At 53.3% G+C, this 21,142-nt stretch overlaps 1 protein-coding gene across 1 annotated transcript in view; it reads left to right on the forward strand.

Annotated features, from left to right (window-relative positions):
* MEGF8 (multiple EGF like domains 8) overlaps positions 1-21,142 on the forward strand; it is a 49,730-nt gene that overhangs the window by 2,772 nt on the left and 25,816 nt on the right. The window contains 20 exon segments of the mRNA XM_037820709.1: positions 8,121-8,284; positions 8,508-8,714; positions 9,456-9,636; positions 9,716-9,804; positions 10,681-11,096; positions 11,526-11,671; positions 11,792-11,914; positions 13,788-13,942; positions 14,251-14,370; positions 14,731-14,875; positions 14,950-15,113; positions 16,212-16,406; positions 16,760-16,960; positions 17,382-17,609; positions 18,444-18,562; positions 18,646-18,777; positions 18,866-18,979; positions 19,593-19,841; positions 20,343-20,542; positions 20,881-21,091. Coding sequence (XP_037676637.1) covers positions 8,121-8,284; positions 8,508-8,714; positions 9,456-9,636; positions 9,716-9,804; positions 10,681-11,096; positions 11,526-11,671; positions 11,792-11,914; positions 13,788-13,942; positions 14,251-14,370; positions 14,731-14,875; positions 14,950-15,113; positions 16,212-16,406; positions 16,760-16,960; positions 17,382-17,609; positions 18,444-18,562; positions 18,646-18,777; positions 18,866-18,979; positions 19,593-19,841; positions 20,343-20,542; positions 20,881-21,091 — 3,559 coding nt within the window.

Consider the following 21,142-nt stretch of genomic DNA (forward strand, 5'->3'; position numbering starts at 1 on the left):
GGAAACAGCCTTCTTGCAGGGGCTATCACTCCCCATCTCTATCCGCATGGTAAGCACCCATGGGGTCTGCAGCCTGGGTGCTGGTGTAGCTTGGGGGAGCCAGGTGGGCTATAAGGACCTAGTACTCCAAAACCCAGGGATGTATGGTCTTATAACTAATCATTGCTTTTGATCAGCTACTTCATATCACTAGGGGCTGACTCTGAAGGCAGCCAATTGTGCAAACTCCCTAGGACAAAAGTGGCAGAGCAGTTTTAAAGAGGCAGTACCTATTTTTTGTTTCTTTTCTCTTTCCATTCCCCATTTGGGGGCAAAAACAGTTCGGAAAAGTCACAAATTGATAGCTCCAGCCCTCAACAACAACAAAACCTAGCAATCCCAGAGGAATGGGAGAACTAGTTTTCCAGATTTATAACAAGATAACAGAATGTCCAGTTCTCAACATAAAATTACAAAACACACTAAGAAACAGGAACTATGGCCCATTCACAGGAGAAAAAGAATTTGCCAGAAGCCATCCTGTAGAAGCTCTTTCCTTGGAACTTTTAGTCAAAGACTTTAAAACAACTGTCTTAAATATATTCAGTGAGCTAAAGGAATAGATATACAAAGAACTACAGTATATTAGGAAAATGTCTGAGCAAAATAAAGAGGTGGAAATTATTTTTAAAATGAAGCAAATTTTGGAACTGCAAAATACAATAACTGAAAACGTCAGACGAATGCCACAGCATTTTGAACTGGGGGAAGAAAGGATCATAGAACTTGAAGATAAGGCAATTGAAATTATCCAGCAGAAAGAAAAAATATTGACAAAAAATGAACAGAGCCTGAGGGACCTGTGGGACACTATCAGGCGTAACAACCTCACATAATTGGAGTTCCAGAATGGCAAGAGAGACAGAAAAGGGCAGGAAAAATATTCAGAGAAATAATGGTTGAAAAGTTCCCCAAATGAAGTTTTACACATCCAGGAAGCTCAATGAACTCCAAGCAAGATAGACTGTAAGACATTTACACTGAGACACATTAGAGTGAACTTGTCAAAATCCAAAGACAGAAAGGATTTTGAAAGCAGCAAAGAGAGAACCTACTTATAACATACAAGGGATTAAATTTAACAGCAGATTTCTCATCAGAAACCATGGAAGCCAGGAGACACTGGGATGACATATTTGAAGTCCTTAAAAAAAAACTGTTAACCAAGATTTTTATATCTGGCAATGTTATCCTTCAAAACTGAAGGAGAAATCAAGACATTTACAGATTTTAAAAAAGCTGAAAGAGTTAACAATCAGAAGACCTCCACCTGAAAGAAATACTAAAGGAAGTCCTTCAGGCTGAAGTGAAAGGATACTAGACAATAACTGGAAGCCATAAGGAGAAATAAAGAAGGTTGGTAAGGTAACTATATAGATAAATAAAAAATCATGTATTATTGTACCTATAATACATGATTATAAAATCATGTATTATTGGTTTGTAACTGCTCCCCACCCCCCCATGCAACTTAACAGGAAAGTTTGTGAAAAAATAATTAAAATCTATGTTTGGGCAGCCAATGTATAAAGATGTACTCTGAGACAATAACAATATGAAGGGGGAGGGTTGGAGATATATAGGAGTGGAGAGTTTGTATACTACTGAACTACGTTGGTACTAGTAGAACTAGGTTGTTATTAGTTTAAGATGTTAATGGTAATTACAAAGGTAACCACTAAGAAAATAACTAAAATATGTAGAGAAAAGGAAAGAAGGGAATCCAAATGGTACACACAAAAAATAAACTAAATACAAAAAAAAGGGGTAGTAACGGAATAATTGAGGAACAAAAAACATACAAGACATACAGAAAACAAATAGCTAAATGGCAGAAGTAATTCCTTTTTAGAAATTACATTAAATGTCAATGGATTAAACTCTCCTATTAAAAGGCAGAGATTGACATATTGGATGAGAACACATGCTCCATCTATATGCTGTCTACAAGAAACTCAGCTTAGGTGCAGAGAAACAGGAGGTTGAAAGTAGAAGGTGGAAAAAGATATCCCTTGCAAACAGTAATCAAAAGAGAGCTGGAAGGGCTGTATTATTATCAGACAAAGATTACAAGAGACAAAGAAGGATATTATATATTATTAAAATGTTCAATCAAGCAAGAAGATATAACAATTATAAACATATATCTACCTCACATATATATGAAATATATGAAGCAAAAATTGACAGAATTGAAGGGAGAAATAGCTAGTTCTAAATAATAGTTGGAGACTTTCAGTAATTGATTGAATATCTCAACAGAAGCTCAATAAGGAAATAGAGGACCTGAACAACACTATCAGCCAATTAGATCTCATGGACATATGTAGAACCCTCCACCCAACAACAGCAGAATACACATTTTTCTCAAGTGCACATGGTATATTTTCCAGGATAAACCACATTAGGCCACAAATAAAATCTCAATAAATTAAAAAATATTGAAATCATACAAACTTTCTTCCAGGCCACAAAGGAATAAAGGTAGAAATCAATACCAGAAGGAACACTGGAATATTTATAAATAGGTGGAAATTAAACAACTACACAATTAAACAACCAGTGGGTCAAAGAAGTAATCACAAGAGAAATTAGGAAATATCTTGAGATGAACAAAAGGAAAACACTACACCCAAAATTTATGGGATACAGCGAAGGCAGTATAAAAGGGGAAATTTATAGCTCTAAATGCCTATATTAGAAAAGAAGATCACAAATCAGTAAACTAACTTCACACCTAAAGAAACTAGAACAAGAAGAGCAAACTAAACTCAAAGTTAGTAGATGGAAGGAGATAGGAAAGATTAGAGAAGAGATAGATGAAAGAGAGACTAGAACAACAATAGGGAGAATCAACAAAGCCAAAATTTGATTTTTGATAAAATCGACAAACCTTTAGCCAGACTGACAAAAACAAAAACAAAAACAAAAAAACTAAAATCAGGAATTAAAGTGGAGATATTACTACTGACCTTACAGAACTAAAAAAGATTATAAGACAGTACTATGAACAATTATATGCCAACAAATCAGAAAACTTAGAAACAATGGACAAATCCCTAGAAACATACACATTATCCAATCTGATGCGAGAAGAAATAGAAACAGACTTATAAGACTTATAAGAAGAGATTGAGTCAGTTATCAAAAATGTCCCCAAAAAGAAAATTCCAAGACTGGATGGTGTCACTGCTGAATTCTACCAAACATTTAAAGAAGATTTAATGCCAATCCTTCTCAAACTCTTCCAAAAAGTAGAAGAGGAGGGATTACTTCCTAACTCATTCTATGAGGCTGGCATTAACCCTTACACCAAAGCCAGATAAAGACAACATAAGAAAAATTACAGACCAATATCCCGTATTTAAAAAGATGCAAAAATCCTCAACAAAATACTGGCAAACCAAATGCAACCCTATATTAGAAGGATTATACACTCTGACCAAGTGGGATTTATTCCAGGAATGCAAGGATGGTTCTACTTAAGAAAATCAATGTAATACACCACATTAATAAAATGAGGGGAAAAAAACACATGGTCATCTCAATTGATACAGAAAAGGCATGTGACAAAGTCCAACATCTTTTGTGATAAAAACACTCAGAAAACTAGGAATAGAAGGGAACATTCTCAACATGATAAAGGGCATTTATGAAAAACTCACATCAAATACTATACTCAATGGTGAAATACTGAAAGCTTCCCCCCTAAGATCAGGAACAAGACAAGGATGCCTTCTGTCACCACTGTTACTCAACATTGTACTGGAAATTCTTGCCTGAGCAATCAGGCAAGAGAAAGAAAGAAAAGGCATCTAAATAGGAAAGCAAGAACTCAAATTATCCCTACTGGCCCATGACATGATTCTATATATAGAAAATCCCCCAAAATCCACAAGTAAGCTACTAGACCTAATAAATGAATTGTAATGTTGCAGGATACAAGGTAAACATGTAGAAGTGAGACGGGTTACTATACACCAGTAATGAACAATCTAAAAAGGAAATCAAGAAAACAATTCCACTTACAAAAACATCTAAAAGAATAAAATATCTAGGAATGAATTTAACCAAGGAGATGAAAGACTTGTACCCTGAGAACTACAAAATGTTGCTGAAAGAAATGAAAGACCTAAATGAATGAAAAGATGTGTTCATTGTTGGATAAGTTAATGTTGTTAAGATGTTGATATTGCCTAAAGTGATCTTCAAATTCAATGCAGTCCCTAGCGACATTTCAGCAGTCTTTTTTGCAGAAATGGGAAACTGTTCCTTACGTTCCTATGGAATTGCAAGGGGTCCTGACTAGGCATAGCAATCTTGAAAACAAAGTTGGAGGACTCATACTTCTGATTTCAAAACTTACTACAAAGCTATGCTAATTAAGGCAGTGTGGTACTGGCATAGACATATGGACCAATGGAATGTAGTTGAGAGTCCAGAGATAAATCTCCACATCAGTGGCCGATTGATTTGATTTCCAACATGGGTGACAAGTCCATTCAATGGGGACTTCAACTGGTGGTGCTGGGACACCTGGAAATCCGCATGCGAAAGAATTAATGTGGACCCCTACCTTTCACCATATACAAAAATTAATTTGAAATAGGTCAACAACTTAAATATAAGAGCTAATACTATAAAACACTTACAAGACAATGTAGAGAAGTATTTTCAGGACCTTGTAGTAGGCAGTGAATTTTTAGAATATATACCAAAAGCACATGCAAAAAAGAAAATATAGACAAAGTGCCCTTCATCAAAATTAAAAACTTGTTTGCATCAAAGGACATTAACAAGATAATGAAAAGACAACCTACTGAATGAGAGAAAATTTTTGAAAACCATGTATCTGATAAGGTTTTAATATCTAGAATATATAAAGAATTCCTATAACTCAGCAAGCAAAAGACAAACAATCCAATCAAAAAAACGGGCCAAGGATTTGAATAGACATTTCTCCAAAGAAGATATTCATATGGCCGATCAGTATACGAAAAGATGCTCAACATCATTTGCCATTAAAGAAATGCAAATTAAAACCACATTGTGATACTACTTCTCACCCACTGGCATAGTTTTTATTTAATAATCTGAAAATAACGAGTGTTGGTGAGGATGTGGAGAAACAGGAAACCTTGTGCATTGTTGGTGGGGGTATAAAGTGGTGCAGCCATTGTGGAAAACAGGTTGGTAGTTCCTCAGAAAGTTAAACATAGAATTACCATATGACCCAGCAATCCCAATCCTAGGTATATACCCCAAGGAACTGAAAGCAGGGACTCGGACAGTTATTTTTATACCAGTGTTCATCACAGCATTACTCACAGTAGACAAAAGGTGGAAGCAACCCAGATGTCCATCAGCAGATGAATGTATAAACAGAAGTGGTCTATCCATACAATGGAATATTACTCAGCTGTAAAAAGAAGTGAAGTGCTGGTACATGCTACAACATGGATGAACCTTGAAGACATCATGTTAAGTGAAATAAGCCACACAGGAAAGGACAAATATTGTATGGTTTCTCTTATATGAAATACTTAGAAAAAGCAAATTCATAGAGACAGAAAGCAGAATAATGGTTACCAGAGGTTGGAGGAGAGGGAAATGGGGCGTTATTGCTAAATGAGTATGAATTTTGGTTTGGGACAATGAAAATAGTTTGGAAACTGATAGTGGTGAAAGTTACACAGTATTGTCAATACTTAATGTCAAAGAATTGTCCACTTAAAATGGTTAAGATAATTTTTGTTATGTATATTTTATGGGCATTACAAATGAATAAAATTAATTTAAAAAACTCACTTTTGTGATAAAATTTACATTTATCATACATCACCTTGTAGCATCCTCATGAACGAGGAGAGGCATCTTGGGTGCTTTGGAGCAGTGGGGTTTCAGAGTCAGATCGCTGTCCAGGCTGGCATGGGGGATCGATGGGGTTGGGTAGAAACAGGAGATCTTGAACTTGAGAAGGAACTCGGGGAAGGCAGATGGTGAGCCAGCCCCCAGCAAGCGCTTGACAAAGATGTACTTGTGATTCTGAGAACAGAGCTTTATAGCTTGGTTGAGGCTGGTAGGATTCCAGGAGGTCTAGCTGCCCAGCCCAGCTGAATGGTTCTTCTGCATTCTCCAGGCCGTGGGCAGGGGTCAGTGTGTGCTGACCTTGGGGACTGTGGTCAGAACCCGGTGGAGCACTGCCAACTTCGGTGTTCTCCCTTTTGTGCCTTTCTCATTCTGTCATCCAGCATGTCCTGAGCCCTTGCTCAGTGCCAGGCTCTGTACTGGGAAAGGCAAGGGAGGGACCCCAAGATGAATTAGGCCCAGACCCTCCCCAGGCTGCAGGGGGAGACAGGCCTGGACACAGATGGTCCTGGCCTAGGGGAAGGAGGGTTATATGGGATGTGGAAACCCCGAAGAGAGGCGCCTGAGCAGCCAGGGTTATCAGGGAAGACTTCCTGGAGGAGGTGGGGAAGTCGGCTGGCAGGAAGGGAGAATGTACTTACTCCAGATAGAGGGAGAAATTCATGCAAAGGCCCCAGCTCCTGATAGAGCTGTGACAGTTGGGTCTCAAATGCCAGGTTAGGGAGCTGATCTTTCTTCTGGGGGTGATGGCGAACATGGACGGGTTTTGAGTAGAGGAGGGACAGATATCAAGTTGGGAAGAACCCATGTTAGGGCAACATAGGAGGTTGGGGGGCCAGGAAGGAGGCTGGATCAGTGATCCTGGTGAGAGAGGATGCGGTCTGAGCTGGGCAGGGCACGTGTGTTGAACATCTTTACTCTGAACAGTCAAGTTAGATCTGTCGTGTCATTGAATGTTCCTATCAGATTCGGCCAGGGCCCTCCAGGAGGAAGGGTAAGGGCAGAGCTGGGACCCAAGTTTCCTACCTTTAGTGGGTCTCACTAAGTGGGATGGGGCGTGAGAGAACTTTCTGGAACCAGAACCTGGCGGCGAGCAAGAGTAGTGACAGTGCTAGGAATAGTGGCACTTAGGATGTGCCAGGCCCCACTGTAAGCACTTCACAGGTAGGATTGCCTCACCCGCAGCTGAAGTTGGATGTTGGCTGTGGTCCTCAGAAGGCTCAGTGTGGCCGGGCTTCCAGGGACGGACACTCGCTGAGAGCTGGCCCGCTACGCTGACTGCCAAGGGGAAGCTCAGCTGGGGCTGTCGGCTGGCACGCCTACACTTGGCCTCTCCCTGTGGCTTTGGCATTTCATAGCATGACAGCTGTGTTTTGAGAAGCAGTGTCCCATGAGGCCCGGGTGAAAGCTGCAAGGCTTCTTATGACCTAGGCTTGGAGGTCCCAGAATGTCACTTCTGTTGCTTTTTATTGGTCAGGCAAGTCCCTAAGGCAGGCTGTCTCAGCTATTCATTTCTCAGTGGGAGGAGTAGCCAAGAATTTGTAATCCCCCATAGTACCATTATAGCCAGATTTAGAGGTGAGGAAACAGATCCAGAGAGGTTAGGTGACTTGGCCGAGGTCACACAGCTAGTAGCTAGTGAGTGGCAGAGCCAGATTTGAGCCCAAGCAGTCTGACTTCAGAATCTGTGCCCTTAGCCCCCACGGTAAACAGAGATGAGACTCAAGATGAGACTTGGGGTGGGGCAGCAGAGAGCTGCATGCTCCAAGGTTAGGCCACTGTTCAAAGGAAGACATGGAGCTGTTTGGCCAGGAGCAGAGGTCCCTTTCTGTCTGGGGAGGACGTCTCTCTGCCAGGCGTGGACCCTGCCCCTCAGGCCGGGGCATGTCTGAGACTCGAACCCCGCCGTGCCAACTCTGCAGGTGACCACCGGGATGACGTTTCCTCTCTGCCCTGTAGTTTTCCCACCTGAACAGGGTGTTCATCCTCTCAGGGATCCTTTGGGCTGCTGCCGTAAATCCTCCCCTGGGTTCTTGTCCCTTTGCTGGGCACCACTCTCACCTCCCTGGGCTCTGAGTCCGGGAGCCCCTCCAGGGCAGGGCCCAGGCCTGGCTCATCTCTGGGTCCCCAGCATCACCTGGGGGGTGGGCTGCCTGGGGGTCGGGGGAGAAGGGCCACATTCAAGCCCATCCCCTGTGCTTCTCCCTTCCCAGCTCCAAGCCCCCAGCACCGCGTCCTGCTGGACTTCCTCTTCCTGGACACGGAATGCACGTACGACTATCTGTTCGTGTATGACGGCGACTCCCCGCGAGCGCCTCTGCTTGCCAGCCTGAGCGGGAGCACCCGGCCTCCGCCCATCCAGGCTTCCTCGGGCAAGGTCTGTGGGGGTGTGGGCAGCCAGAGGGGACAGACATGCAGAGGACGGGGAGGGACAGAGAGACAGCGAGAAGGACTCAAACAAAGGGTGGTGGGGAAGGAGACAAAGATAGGGCTCCTGCTCCCCCAGGTGGGCTGGGGCAGGGAAGGACCCCCCACCCCCTGCCCTGTCTTCCGGATCCCCGCCCACCTGGCCGCGCCCACCTGTGCCCGCTTGCCCGCAGATGCTGCTGCACCTCTTCAGCGACGCCAACTACAACCTGCTGGGCTTCAATGCCTCATTCCGCTTCTCCCTGTGCCCCGGGGGCTGCCGGAGCCATGGGCACTGCCGCCCCCCGGGCGTGTGCGCCTGTGAGCCGGGCTGGGGGGGCCCCGACTGCGGCCTGCAGGAGTGCTCAGCCTACTGCGGCAGCCATGGCACCTGTGCCTCGGTGAGCCCGTCCCCCACTGCCACCCCCAGGGTCCCCACTCGCACCCACGACACTCCCCTCTCCTTCCTGAAACCACTCCACACCTGTTCCTCCAACCCCACCCCACCTTCACCTTTGACCCCTCTTCTGCCTGAGCCCCCTCCTGCCCTCCCCTCTAACCCCACCTCTCACCTATGAACCCAGCCGTCCTTCCTCTTGCCAGGCCCAACTCTGTCCGTCCCCTCACCCCCCACCCTAACCCATTCTGTTTGGCCTCAAGCCCCTGCCATGACTTCTGACCTTTGCCCACTGACCTTGGACCTGAGCTGTCCACATCCAGCTGTGGTTCTGGACCCCCTGAGCCCTGCCCTGCCCTCCCCAGATCTGAGCTCTTTCAGCCTGGGCTGAACATTGACCCCACTGACTGTCTGTCTTCTCCGACCTGTCTTCTGTCCATCTGCCCCACTGTGTGTGTGTGGTTGGTGTCTTTCTTTTTCTTGCTCCCCTTTTCTGCTGGACTCCGGGCATGTCTCCTGATCTCTGCCTCTCTGCCTCCCTCTGCCTGTCTTCTCTGTCTCTATCCCTTCCCCTTTGCCTCTCTCTCTGCCTCTTTATTTTCCGTTCCCTCCCTTCCTGGCTGTTCTCCCCTTCTCCCTCTTTCTGCCCTGCCTGCCTCTCTGGGTCCATCTGTCTGTCATGCTCCCTGTCTCTCCCCCGTCTCTTTCTTTTTCTCTCCCCCTGCCTCTTGCCCCTCTCCTGCAGCCTCTCGGGCCATGCCGCTGTGAGCCCGGCTTCCTGGGACGCGCCTGTGACCTGCACCTGTGGGAGAACCAGGGGGCTGGCTGGTGGCACAACGTGAGTGCTGGGGACCCTGCCTTCTCTGCCCGTGTTGGAGCGGCGGGGGCCTTCCTGTCCCCACCAGGGCTGCTGGCTGTTTTTGGAGGTGAGCACATGGGGCTGTGCCTGGAGGCTGGAGGCTGGGCGGCCGCTGGCCGGGGCTTACAGCCACCCGCCCTCCACAGGCCAGGACCTCAACCGCGCCCTGGGAGACCTCGTCCTCTACAACTTCTCTGCCAACACCTGGGAGCGCTGGGACCTGAGTCCTGCCCCGGTACGGACCCCACCCCTGCCTCAGCTGGAGCCCCCAGTCCCCTGACTGCCAGGCCCAGCCGGGGCCCCCAGGCGACCCCCCGTCGCCTCGTCCTCCCCTCCCCACCTCCCCGCTCCTCCCCGGCATGGTGCGGGAGCACCTGTGTCCGCCTCCGGCATTTGACCTTTCTGCACGTGTGCTGTCTCTTTCTCTGTCGATCTTTCCATTTCTGTCTGTCCCACTCTTGGTCTCCTGCTCCATCTCTGTCTCTGGGCCTGCATCCTCACTCTATTTCTCTCTCTTTGCTTTTCCCTGTCATTTCTCCTTCTGTTTCTGTCTGCCTCCTTCTGTCTCCTTTTTTTTTAGATTCAGCTTTACTGAGTTATATTTTGCATCATTTCCCTTTTGGTCAAGAAGATGTTCTCAATCCCACAACGCCGGGTGCAGATTCACCCCTGGGAGTCAGGTCCCACATAGGGGGGAGGGCAGTGAGATCACCCACCAGGGTGGCTTAGTTAGAGAGAGGGGGCCACATCTGAGCAACAAAGAGGCACTCAGGGGGAGACTCTTAGGCACAATTATAAGCAGGTTTAGCCTCTCCTTGCAGCAACAAGCTTCATATGCCTCTTTCTCTTTTATCTCACTCTCCATTTTTATTCACACATCTCTGGCTCTCTGTGTGTTTCTTTTACCTCTCTGTGAATCTCTGTCCATCTTTCTCTGTGTCTGTCTCTACCTCACCTTCTTTCCTTTCTTTGTCTCTGTTACCTTTGTTGATCTTTGTGTCTCCTTCTCTCCGTCGTTTTGTGTCTGGGCATCTCTCCATCAATCTCTGGCCCCAGCTCTCCCTGTCACTCTCTTTCCCTCTCCATCCCCGACTCCTCTCTCTTCCCACAGGCTGCCCGTCACTCGCACGTGGCCGTGGTCTGGGCTGGCTCCCTGGTGCTCATGGGCGGTGAGCTGGCCGATGGCTCCCTCACCAGCGACGTGTGGGCCTTCAGCCCACAGGCCGGGGGCCGCTGGGAGCTCCTGGCACCGCCTGCCTCCAGCTCCTCAGGGCCCCCAGGCCTAGCAGGCCACGCAGCCGCCTTGGTAGACGACACCTGGCTCTACGTGTCTGGTGGCCGCACCCAGCACGACCTTTTCTCCTCCGGCCTCTTCCGTTTCCGCCTCAAGAGCCCCCGTGGGGGCTACTGGGAGCAGGTGGTCCCGGCGGGCGGGCGGCCCCCTGCTGCCACCGGCCATTCCATGGTGTTTCATGCCCCCTCCCGGGCCCTGCTGGTCCACGGGGGACACCGGCCCTCCACCGCCCGGTGAGTGACCTGCCCCAACCCGGCAGGGCCTGGTCTAGTACCCTGAGCCTGGCAGCCCCCTCCCGCCATTGTCCACTCAGGGACTCCTGTGCTCACTCGGTAACCCCTACCTTCCTCCACTCACTCATTCATTCACTCACTTACTCATTCTCTAGCCCTACACTCCATCTCTTGGTCAGTTGCTGCCCCACAAACTCTCACCCATCTGCCTGTTCAGCAAACCCCTGCTTGGTGCCCAGCCCTTGCTGGATTATGCAGGTAACCCAGAGATGAGCCGGACCTGGGTCCTGCTCTGGGAGCTTCAGGTTTGGAGGGAACAGAGATCCAATCCCGGCAGTCTCAGCCCTGGGGGATCGCACAGCTCCTGAGACCCCAAAGGTGGGAGGGGACCTGTCCTGCCCTGAGCCCAGACCCGCCCTCTGCCCGCAGGTTCTCAGTGCGGGTGAACTCCACCGAGCTCTTCCACGTGGACCGGCATGTGTGGACCACCCTCAAGGGCCGGGATGGGCTTCAGGGCCCACGGGAGCGAGCCTTCCACACGGCCAGTGTCCTGGGAAACTACATGGTGGTCTACGGTGAGGGGGACCCCTGATCTCTCCTGCAGGGGCCTGCGCCGGCCCTGAGCTGAGGCTCCCTGCATGCGTGTCCCCACCTTCTCCAGGCTTGCCAGCTGTTTCCCTTTCCTCCTTTCCCAGGGGGCAACGTGCACACCCATTACCAGGAGGAAAAGTGCTACGAAGATGGCATCTTCTTCTACCACCTTGGCTGTCATCAATGGGTGTCAGGGGCCGAGCTTGCCCCCCCAGGCACTCCTGAGGGTGAGTGGCCCCTGAGAGCCTCCTGAAGGCCAGTGCACCCTTTCCCCCAGTGACTCTGTGCTTTGGGCAGGAGCCCCCTTGGTTCTGTCTGGGTGAGTCAGATGGCCTGTGGACCTCAGGAGGCAAACCTGGGCTGGAGGCAGGACTCGAGCACTGTTACTATAGACAGAGGCATTTACAGCAGCATCAGTTCCAGGTTCCAAACCAGGTTTAGCCAGTTTCCAGCTGCCCCAGGGCATAGCCAAGAAAGAAGGGGCTTGGCAGGGTTACACAGTGGGCAAGTGGCTGAACTAGGCCTGCTGGCCCCAAACAACCAGCCTTGCCAAAAACCATCACCAAACTCTCTATGCCTCGATTTCCTCACCTGTAAAATGGGGACGATAATAACACTGAAGCCAGCAGGCTGCTGTGAGTGTAAACTGAGTTGCTGCGTGAAGATGGCCTAGCGAAGGGCTCTGTGCACAGTCTCCAGTATCCGTGAGGGTCCTGCCACTGCGCTGGAGGGCTCACCCAGGAAGGGTCTGGAGAAATCACTCCCAGCCCTTTAAAGGATCAGACACTGTGTTGAGAATTGGAGGAAAGCCACAAGCCCTCTCCTTAGAAAAATGCTTGTACACATAAGCCTCCCAGAGGTTCATCTATTCTACTCCTAACCCCTCCCAGGAAAGGAGAGGACAGAGTGGACAGGAGAAAGGAAGGAGCAGTGACTGTTATGGGATGGGCAGGACAAAGGGCCCCCAAAGAGCCCTATGACTGTCAGGATTAAAGCCTGGGCTTGGTGTTGGGGGCCCCCATTCCAGGGCTCCCCTGCCTGTCCTTGTCCCGCCCTCAGGCCTTTCACTGGGCCAGAGTGGGAGGTTTCTGGAGGCCTCTTCCTCCTGCCCAGCTTGATTCCCTGGGCCAAGTCTTTGCTTCAACAGAACACATAGGGCAGTAAGAGAGCAGGGGAGCCACCCTTCACTGGCCATTTACCTATCAGTCAGGACTCCTGGTGGTAAGTGACAGAAACCCAACCTAACTGGCTCACAAGAGTGAAAACTCCAGGGTCTGGCACTAGGCAGGGCTGGATCCAGGTGCCCACTTGCTGGCATGGGCCATTATTGCCCTCCAGTTCTCGGCAGGGTTCACTGCAGGCTGTAGCAGGTACACCTTTTGTAGGTGGTCACCAGCAGCTCTCAGATGACATTCGACCCCTCTAAAAACCCCAGGGAGAGGAGAGTGCCTTTTCCCCAAGAACTGTAGCAGAAGTTCTGGGATGGACTCTTGTTGCCCAGAATTGGGTCCTCTACCCATCCCAGAAATAGTCAGTGAGACCGACTAGCTGGGCTAAGGCCCCACTTCTGCAAGAGCCTTATGGACTGGGAGTGGAAGAGGGTGGTTTTCAGAGGAAAATCAGGGCTGTCGCCAGAAGAGAGGCGGGTGCTAGACAGACAAAAACTAATGAGAGCCAGGTGGCCTGCTGGGGGCTTGGAAGATTCTACTTCACCCCTAACTGCTCTGCTAGGATGGAATGATGGTTCCATTTTATAGAGGAGGAAACTAAGGCTCAGAGAAGGTGAGTCACCTGCCCAAGGCCACACATCTAGTAGGGGTAGATCCGGAATTTGCACCCATGTTTTTCTGATTCCAAAGATTATGTTCTGTCTGAAAGAAGATTTTGGGAGGGGTTTGGGAGCTCAGAGATGGGGGAGAACTGGAGTGCATTCCGGGCCAGGTGGGCTGGGAGGGTTTCCTGAGGCAGGTGAGTTTGAAGCAGGAGCCAGAAGGCTGGGCTGAGGGCCGGGAGAGCCAGGGACAGCCGCCCAGGCGGGAGCCAGGAAGGCTGCGGTGGGGGGTTCACGTCTGACGTTCTCTGGGGCCTGTGCCCTCCTAGGCCGAGCGGCGCCCCCCAGTGGTCGGTACTCGCACGTGGCGGCCGTGCTTGGTGGCAGTGTCCTGTTGGTGGCTGGGGGGTACAGCGGCCGGCCCCGTGGGGACTTGGTGGCTTACAAGGTGCCCCCCTTCGTGTTCCAGGCCCCTGCCCCAGACGTGAGCACTGGGGCAACAGGGAGGGGGGGCTGGGTGAGGAGGCAGCATGGTCCTCACAGATGAGGGAAGAAGTGGCCAGGGGTCCCCAGGAGAAGAAGTGGGGGTCCCTAGGGCAAAGAGAGGAGGGAGGGAGGTCCCCAGTTCCGGGGGAGGAGGGATGGAGGTTTCCGGGGCTGGGGGAGGAGTGGGTGGGCATCCTCAGGTTGCTGAGCAATCTGGGTTCCCTGGGAGGATCAAAGTGAGGGCAACTTGAGAGACAGTCCCCAGGACTGAGTCCCCCAATCCCCCGTACCCCCAACCCCCTGCAGTACCACTTGGACTATTGCTCCATGTACACGGACCACAGCGTCTGCTCCCGAGACCCTGAATGCAGTTGGTGTCAGGGGGCCTGCCAAGCTGCACCCCCTCCGGGGACCCCCTCAGGGGATGTGAGTGACTGCCCTGGACCCTTTGTCCCCAGCACAGATATGCTGCCCTCAGTGTCCCCCTCTGCCTAAACCAAGAAGAGAAGGACCTTCCTCCAGTCGGGAGACTGGCTTTCACACCTGAGGCCCTCTTTCTTGAGTCTTGACATCTGACCCCCGAACTTTTGACCTCCAGATCCTTTTGAATGTCCGACCCTGTCCCCGGATCCCCAACCCCTGTCCTCTCGATTTCCCACATTCCAAACCTGCTTTCAAGTCCCCTTTCTCCTTTCTTCCCCTGGCTCCCCGTATCCACAGCCCTTGCCAGATCCCCTGAGCCCCGGTGGGTAGCCAGCCCTGTCCTCTCCTCTCCCCTCCCTGCAGTGTCCAGCCGCCAGCTGCCTGGGCCTGGGCCGCCTCCTGGGCGACTGCCAGGCCTGCCTGGCCTTCAGCAGTTCCTCGGCCCCTCCCCGGGGTCCCGGCACCTTGGGCTGGTGCGTGCACAACGAGAGCTGCCTCCCGCGGCCTGGTGAGTATCTGGCAGGAGTGGGGCAGGGGCGGTCCGGCACCCGGCACTGACGGCCCCCCCGTCTCCCATCGCAGAGCAGGCTCGATGCCGAGGTGAGCAGATCTCGGGCACCGTGGGCTGGTGGGGGCCGGCACCCGTCTTCGTCACGTCCCTGGAGGCCTGCATCACCCAGAGCTTCCTGCCTGGCCTGCACCTGCTCACCTTCCAGCAGCCGCCCAACGCCTCCCAGCCCGACAAGGTGGGAGCCAGGGCATCGGACCTAGGGTTTTTGCTTTTTAAACGGCTCTTTATCACTCTTGTGTTTACTTTATTATATTCGAGGATCTGGTTTTCCTTATTGACTTAAAAAAAATTATTGTGGTAAAATACACAAAATTTACCTTTAATGACGTTTAGTACTTTTACATTGTTGTGCATCTGTCAACACTATCTAGTTCCAGAATATTTTTTTCCCCACAAAGGAAACCCATAGCCATTAAACAGTCCCTTTCCATGTCCCCCTCCACCCAGCCCCTTCCAACCACTAATCTTCTATCTGTCTCTATGGACATTCCAGCTCTATAGATATTTTTTATAAATGGAATCATATTATATGTGGCCATCTGTGATGGCTTCTTACACTTAGAATCATGTTTTCAAGGTTCACCCATGTTCAGAATCTTCTATTCAAATACTATTAAATGACATTTCCTTTTTTTTTTTCTTTTTTTTTAATTGCACAAAAGGTGGTATGCTATCCATGCTATGCTACTACTTCCTTTTTTTTCACTTAACTTGTCCTGGCAACCTCCTGATAACAGAGCTCAGGAGGCACCCTCATATCCTTTTTACAACTGTGTAATACTCCATTTATATTCCTAACACCATAGTGCTGTAGTTTATCTAAATAGTCTCCCACTGATGAATACTTGGGTTATTCCAGTCTTTTTGCTATGACAGTCACACACTAGTGATAAATCATGTGGTATGTACCTTACTTTGAATGTCGGATCTGGACTTTTAAGGGCTTAGGTTTCTGGAGAGATGGGATGTTGGGGAGGTGGATACTGGAAGGCCTGGGTCCTGGAGTTTTAGTGAGAGGTGGAGATGGACGGGAGCTGGAGGCAGGTGGGCTCTGGGACCCCAAAGGCTGTTGTCTGGATTTGAGTCCTGACTCTTCTCCCTCCATGACCCTGGCGAGCTGCCTGACCCCTGGCCCCAGGTCTTTCATTGAGTCAAATGGGGAAGGAGTACGGTGGACCTGTCTTCTCTGGCTCAGAAGTGGCCTGAGGGCTGTGGGGACCCCAGGGCAGCCCAGCAGGGTGCTCACACCCACTCCCATCCCCGGCTGGCACAGGTCTCCATCGTCCGCAGTACGACCATCACCCTGACACCCAGCCCGGAGACAGACGTGTCCCTGGTCTACCGTGGCTTCATCCACCCGCTGCTGCCGGGGGGCGGGCCGGGCGCTGAGGATGTGGCCGTGTGGGCCCGGGCCCAGCGCCTCCACGTCCTGGCTCGCATGGCCCGTGGCCCCGACACAGACAGCATGGTGAGGGCACGGGGTGTCCGGGGGACATTCACGGTGAAGACTGGGCTTTGGGGGTGTGGGGTATAGGGCGTCTGGGGAGGACTGGGGGAAGTCAAACACTCGGGATATATCCCTGGTGGAGGAGAAACGAGGGCCCTGGAAGTTTAGGGAAAGTCAAAAGGGGGTTTTCAATTGTGTACACAACTTGGGGGGAATTTTGAAGAAGGTGGGGAAGGTCTGAATTACTCAGTCAGCTTCTCCTAAGGAGCAGATGGGGCTCTAGGTGGGTTTGGGGACTCTGGGAGGTTTGGGGGGTCTGAGGAAGGACTGTGAAGAGTTCTGAGGCCCCTGTCTGCCCCCCCATTCCACCCCAGGAGGAGGTGGGGCGCTGGGCGGCTCAGCAGGAGAAGGAGACGAGGCGGCTGCAGCGCCCGGGGTCCGCCCGCCTCTTCCCCCTGCCCGGACGGGGCCACAAGTACGCGGTGGAGATCCAGGGCCAGCTCAACGGCTCGGCGGGCCCCGGGCACAGTGAGCTCACCCTGCTGTGGGACCGGACCGGCGTGCCAGGCGGCAGCGTGAGTGCCCGGGCCTCTGTCCCTACCCCTGGGTCCTGGCCTCAGATCCCCTGGGTTTCCTGACCTCTGTCCTCCTTGACCCTTGGCCTCTGAACTCTGGATCTCGCCCGTAACCCTCTAAACCCCAACATCTGACTGCAGACCTTGACCTCTGACCCTAGTACACATCTTCTGACTTCTGCCCTGACCTTGCTGACCTTGCTTTGACTTCTAATCTAGATTCCCTCCGACCCTGGTCCACTTTTTTCTGCTGAATTTCCTAAATCCCGACTTTCTATGAGGTGCCTGAGTTCTCCATCTTGCCTCCAAGCCCTTAACCTCACTGTTTAGCCCCCAACTCTGACCCCCGCCCCAAACCTAATCCTTGCTTCCTGACCCTCGACCTGTCCCCTGCATGACCCCAGCTCCGCCCTGTCCCCAGGAGATCTCCTTCTTCTTCCTGGAGCCCCACCGCTCGGCGGCCTGCACCTCCTACTCCTCCTGCCTGGGCTGCCTGGCGGACCAGGGCTGCGGCTGGTGCCTGGCCAGCGCCACCTGCCACCTGCGCCAGGGCGGGGCCCGCTGTGGGGCCGGCGGGGCCCTGCTGGTGCTGGTGCCCACCCTCTGCCCGCTCTGCGAGGAGCACCGCGACTGCCACGCCTGCACCCAGGTGCCTGCCGCCACAGCGGGCGCTCTCTGGGCAGGGGCAGCCAGGGCAGGCAGGCGGGAAAGGGGAGGCCGCGAGCTGGCCTGGGGAGGGGAGTTGCTGGGGCTATTGAACGTGACCTGCAGCAAGAGCCAGGTGGGGCATGGAGGGGACAGGGCTGGGGAGATGGGCATCTGGGGTCAGGACCCTCATGGTTGTAAGGTCAGAAAGCCCAGCTCAGCCTGTCTTCCCCAGAAAGAACCCACTCATGCAAGAGAAGGTCCTTAGGCCTGGTAGCCCCAGGGGTTCAGATGTTGGCAGGCCTCCTCCCTCGATTCTGGGTCTGTGCTTTCCCTGGGAGTGGCAGGGTGCCCTAGAGGCTCCAGGCTTTTGTCCCCCCACTCAGCCACCCAAAGCCTGAGTGGAAAGAGCACCATTCTCCCACCCGTCCACCCCTGCCGCCCGACAAGTGCCCGGGGTCAGGTTTCACTGGCTCCATTTGGGTCTTGGGCGGACTCCTGGGCTATTCACTGAGGTTGGGGGCAGGGGGTGTGACCCCTTGCCCACTTCTGGATTCCAAGGATTGAATCAGCCCCACGTGGACCACCCAGAAGGGGCGCTGCTGCCCAAAGAAGGGGTGGTGGGTGGATGCTGGGCAGGCTGAGGGCATGGGAGTCTGTGGCGAAGGGGGTCGTCCGGAGAGGCAGGTGGTTCTGGGCGAGCTGGGCTTGGAGGGGGTGGTCTGTGGGGGGGGGGCAGTTGAGGGAGGCAGCTGCTGGTTGTGAATCAAGGGGTCTGGGAAAGCCCCAGGGAGGGGCCAAGCAGGCCCTGACTCCTCGCCCCCCACCCCCACCCCAGGACCCCTTCTGCGAGTGGCTTCAGAGCACCAGCCGCAAAGGGGACGCGGCCTGCAGCCGGCGGGGCCGGAGCCGGGGTGCCCTGAAGAGCCCGGAGGAGTGTCCCCCGCTCTGTGGCCAGTGAGCCCGGCCGGGCCCGGGGAGCGGGTGCAAGTGGGGGTGTGGGTCGGGGCCGTGCAGTGACCCCCGCCCCCTGCCCCCAGGCGCCTGACCTGTGAGGACTGCCTGGCCAACTCGAGCCAGTGCGCCTGGTGCCAGTCCACGCACACCTGCTTCCTCTTTGCCGCCTACCTGGCCCGGTACCCGCACGGGGGCTGCCGCGGCTGGGATGACAGGTGCGGCCCCGGGGGGCGGAAAGCAGGTAGGGTGGGGCGGGCCAAGGGAGCCGGGCCCTGAGCCGCCAGCCCTCCCGTCCCCCTGCAGCGTGCACTCGGAGCCGCGGTGCCTGAGCTGCGACCGCTTCCTCACCTGCCACGAGTGTCTGCAGAGCCACGAGTGCGGCTGGTGCGGCAATGAGGACAACCCCACGCTGGGACGGTGAGCAGGGGTGGGGGTGGGGACGGTGAGGGGTTGCGGGGGAGCGGCTGGGATGGTGCGGGGGACTGGGAAGGTGAGGAAGGACTCAGGTGAGGGGCGCGGGTGGCAGGGGAGGGCCCGGAGGGGGCTGGGATGGTGGGGGGTGAGGCAGGGGGTGGCAGGGACGGTGTCTGCTCTCGAAATCCTAACAGCCTCAGTTTCTCTGTGCCCTGGCCCCGTCCCCCATCCCACGGCCCTCTTCTCCTTTTCCTTTCCTTCCCTCCCAATTCCCCATTTTCTCTGGTTTTCTCTCTCCTTTCTTCCCTCTACTCTCTCCCTGTGTCTGTGTTTTCTCCCTTCTTTGCTTCTCTATTTTTTTTCTTTTCATCTTTCTGTTCCCGCCTCTCCTGTCTCCCTTCCACTGTACCCCGCCTCTGGCTCTCTTCCGTCTGCCTTTGGAACTCGCTTCTGTTGTCCCTCTTCATTTCTTCTCTCTCCGTCCTTGTCCCATATTCCTATTTCCGTTTTTCTCCCTCTCCTTGGCCTCCTCTCACCCTCGCTGTGTCCCTGGCTCTGTCTCTTGCTTCTTTATTGTCCTCCCTCTGGCCCCCGGCCCCCATCTCCCACCCCGCAGGTGCCTCCAGGGGGACTTCGCGGGGCCCCTGGGTGCCAGTAACTGCTCCCTGTGGGTGGGGGAGGGCCTGGGGCTGCCTGTGGCCCTCCCCGCCCGCTGGGCCTACGCGCGCTGCCCGGACGTGGATGAGTGCCGCCTGGGCCTGGCGCGGTGCCACCCGCGGGCGACCTGCCTGAACACGCCCCTCAGCTACGAGTGTCACTGCCAGCGGGGCTACCAGGGCGACGGCACCGCGCACTGCAACCGCACGTGAGTGGGGCACGGTTGCCATGGAGACGTTGCCCCCGGGCCTGGGATGCATGGAAATGCACGGATGAGGTGACCCAGGTGCCGGGTTCCCTCTGGTGGCCCCAGCACCCCAACTTAGCCTAGCATTCATACCATGTGGCAGACTAGGCCCTCACTGGAGTGACAGGGTGTCCATGGAGACCGGATCACCAAGGTGACACTAGTTACCATGGAGACGGGTCAGCCACAGACTGTGGGCTCTAGTCCTCCACGTTACCATGGAAGTGGAGGAGGACCAAGTTAAAAGGGGTTTTTGCAGATGAAAGGTCACCTGTAGTGACATGGTTACTCTAGAGACAGCAGTTAGCACTTGTGATGGGGTGACCTTGAAGATAGGGTCACCCAGGGTCCAGGACCGTGGAAAAGGCCATAGTTGGTGGTGGTGTGGTGGTGGGGATGATGGGCATTTTGGGGGTTCTCGGCCTGCATGGCCCTTCTCCCAGCCCTGCCGTGGCCCCTCAGGTGCCTGGAGGACTGTGGCCATGGTGTGTGCAGTGGGCCCCCCGACTTCACCTGCGTGTGTGACCTGGGCTGGACGTCCGACCTGCCCCCGCCCACACCCGCCCCGGGACCCCCTGCTCCCCGCTGCTCCCGTGACTGTGGCTGCAACTTCCACAGCCACTGCCGCAAGCGGGGACCTGGCTTCTGCGATGAGTGCCAGGGTGAGCAGACCCCGGCCCACACTCCCCACAGCCCGGCACCCGCCACTGCTCTCAGGGGCCTCTTTCCTCCTCTGGGCTCCATCTCCCCTAGTCCAGCACTGGGTCTCCTGGCTCCATTCCCTGCTGCTGACTGCAAACAGATTTCAGAGCCGCTGGTCTCTCTGGCTGGGCGTCAGTTTCCCCCCTTGGGACTTGCTCTACCCCTTTGTGCCATCCGGGCCTTGGTTTCCCCACTTTGAAGCAGCCGGGTGGGGGTCAGGATGGGCTGAGCTGGTTGGTCCGGGCCCCTTCCCACCCTTGCCCCTGACTCTGTGTCCTACCTGCTGGGGCCTCCACAGACTGGACATGGGGGGAGCACTGCGAACGGTGCCGGCCCGGCAGCTTTGGCAACGCCACAGGCTCGGGGGGCTGCCGGCCCTGCCAGTGCAATGGGCACGGGGACCCGCGCCGGGGCCACTGTGACAACCTCAACGGGCTCTGCTTCTGCCAGGACCACACTGAGGGTGCCCACTGCCAGCTCTGCTCCCCTGGCTACTATGGGGACCCCCGGTGAGCCAAGTGGCCCACAGGGCAGGGCTGGGTGGGGTTGGGGACGTGGTG

The sequence above is a fragment of the Choloepus didactylus genome, chromosome 27 (genome assembly GCF_015220235.1).
Source record: "Choloepus didactylus isolate mChoDid1 chromosome 27, mChoDid1.pri, whole genome shotgun sequence".
Classification (NCBI taxonomy): Eukaryota; Metazoa; Chordata; class Mammalia; order Pilosa; family Megalonychidae; genus Choloepus; species Choloepus didactylus.